This window comes from Mesitornis unicolor, unplaced genomic scaffold (assembly GCF_000695765.1).
Source record: "Mesitornis unicolor isolate BGI_N332 unplaced genomic scaffold, ASM69576v1 scaffold30247, whole genome shotgun sequence".
Lineage (NCBI taxonomy): Eukaryota > Metazoa > Chordata > Aves > Mesitornithiformes > Mesitornithidae > Mesitornis > Mesitornis unicolor.
In genome coordinates this window covers 2,592-4,040 of record NW_010196260.1, presented here as the reverse complement: position 1 = coordinate 4,040, position 1,449 = coordinate 2,592, and the positions used below count along the sequence as shown (strand labels likewise).

Here is a 1,449-nt window from a genome sequence, read left to right as displayed (position 1 = left end):
CCTCTTACCTGCTGCTTCTCGCACCACCATCGCCAGCCCCGGCTCGGACGGTGACACCAACCCGAGGGGAAACCGCGGGGACCCGGGGTGGGGGGGCTCTAGGCTGCATTCCCCGCCGTGCGGGGCTGCTGCCCCGGATTGCTGCTTCTCTGGGGTGTCATAGGCTTTCGCTTGTTTTGTGCCTGCCAGATGAGAGTTTCCTCCTTCAGAGCAATTTTCATTTAATTCAATCTAGGCAAATTTCCTCTTGATTGGTGCTGAAGAAGGGAATTATTGTTGAGTGGGTTTTAGAGGCTTCAAATCCCATATACTTAATATGTTAACAGCTTGCTCCTAACTGGTCTTTTTGGGATTGACTTTTTGACATGTGTTTAGAAGTAAAATATGTAGTGTCATTTGAGCAGGATAAATATCCGAAAGCAGCAATTACAGCCCTGCCATTACAATTATACTGGTCTCTTCAGCACTGAGATACACTCTTGGAGAAGCGGGAGCTTTATTATTCGTTACTTCTGTACGGATATTCCTCCCTTTACTTTCCGGACTGCACACGAAAACTTACGTTTGTGACTAACTATTAAATAGTGATCTTAAAGGTCTTTTTTGATTTTTTTTTAATTTATTTTTTGGGAAGTAATTCTGTTCCGCCACAGAGATGGAGTTTTGTTAGTGCTGGAGTTACCTGCAATATAGATGGGCTTTCTAAAATCAATGTCGATATGTTTTTTTCAGTCCTGTCCCAAGTTTTGCTCTACGCTCAGACCGCATCTTTTTAGCGATGCTACCCTACGCACCTGCCGATCTGCAAATACCCTGCAGCTGTGCCGGTGCAGGGAGGTGTTTCCGCGCAGAGCGACTTACAAGCTTTGGGCATGGCGACAAGTAACCTTTTGGCCGCTTTTCCTTCACAGGGGTATGGCGGACTGCGGGCTACGGGCTGGCAGGCTTCGCCGGCCCGCATCGCTCTCCAGGCAGGCGGCACCTCCGGAGCCCCGCCAGAAGGGACCGGCGGGGGAAGCAGCGAGCCCGTCGGCCTCCCAGAGTTACAGAGCGTCGGAGGAATTAAGGGCAAAAGTTTTGCCTCGGGTTGATTTCGTGCTCTGCCCAGGAAAGCTGGCTGTTCTCTTTTTCCCCGTAATCGGTTTTGTGTTTCATTCGTTCCTAAGCTATGTTCTTGATATTGCTCACTTGCATTATTATCAATACGTATCTCTACATGCACTCAAAATCCGAGCCACCGGCGACTTCATCTAGTCGTCAGGATTACTCCAATCCGATCCCAGAGGCGATTAGAGAGAGGTAAAATACCGCCTAAAGCCTAATCTTTAATTTCTTCCTCCTTAATAAAATGAATAATTCCATTGCGTTTTTAAGTAAAAAATGAATTGAAAAGGATAATAACTCCGCTAACCTTCTGTTGCGTGTATTAATCTTTTCCTGGGTGTGTGT

General features: G+C 47.3%; 1 protein-coding gene across 1 annotated transcript in view; it reads right to left on the bottom strand.

Moving 5' to 3' along the window:
- The window catches only part of FEZF1 (FEZ family zinc finger 1), a gene marked incomplete at its 3' end in the record, with an annotated part of 4,650 nt that extends 4,620 nt beyond the window's left edge, over positions 1-30 (bottom strand). Inside the window, exon 1 of the mRNA XM_010188419.1 lies at positions 9-30. Coding sequence (XP_010186721.1) covers positions 9-30 — 22 coding nt within the window. The remainder of the gene's footprint in view (positions 1-8) is intronic.
- Positions 31-1,449: the final 1,419 nt, after the last annotated feature.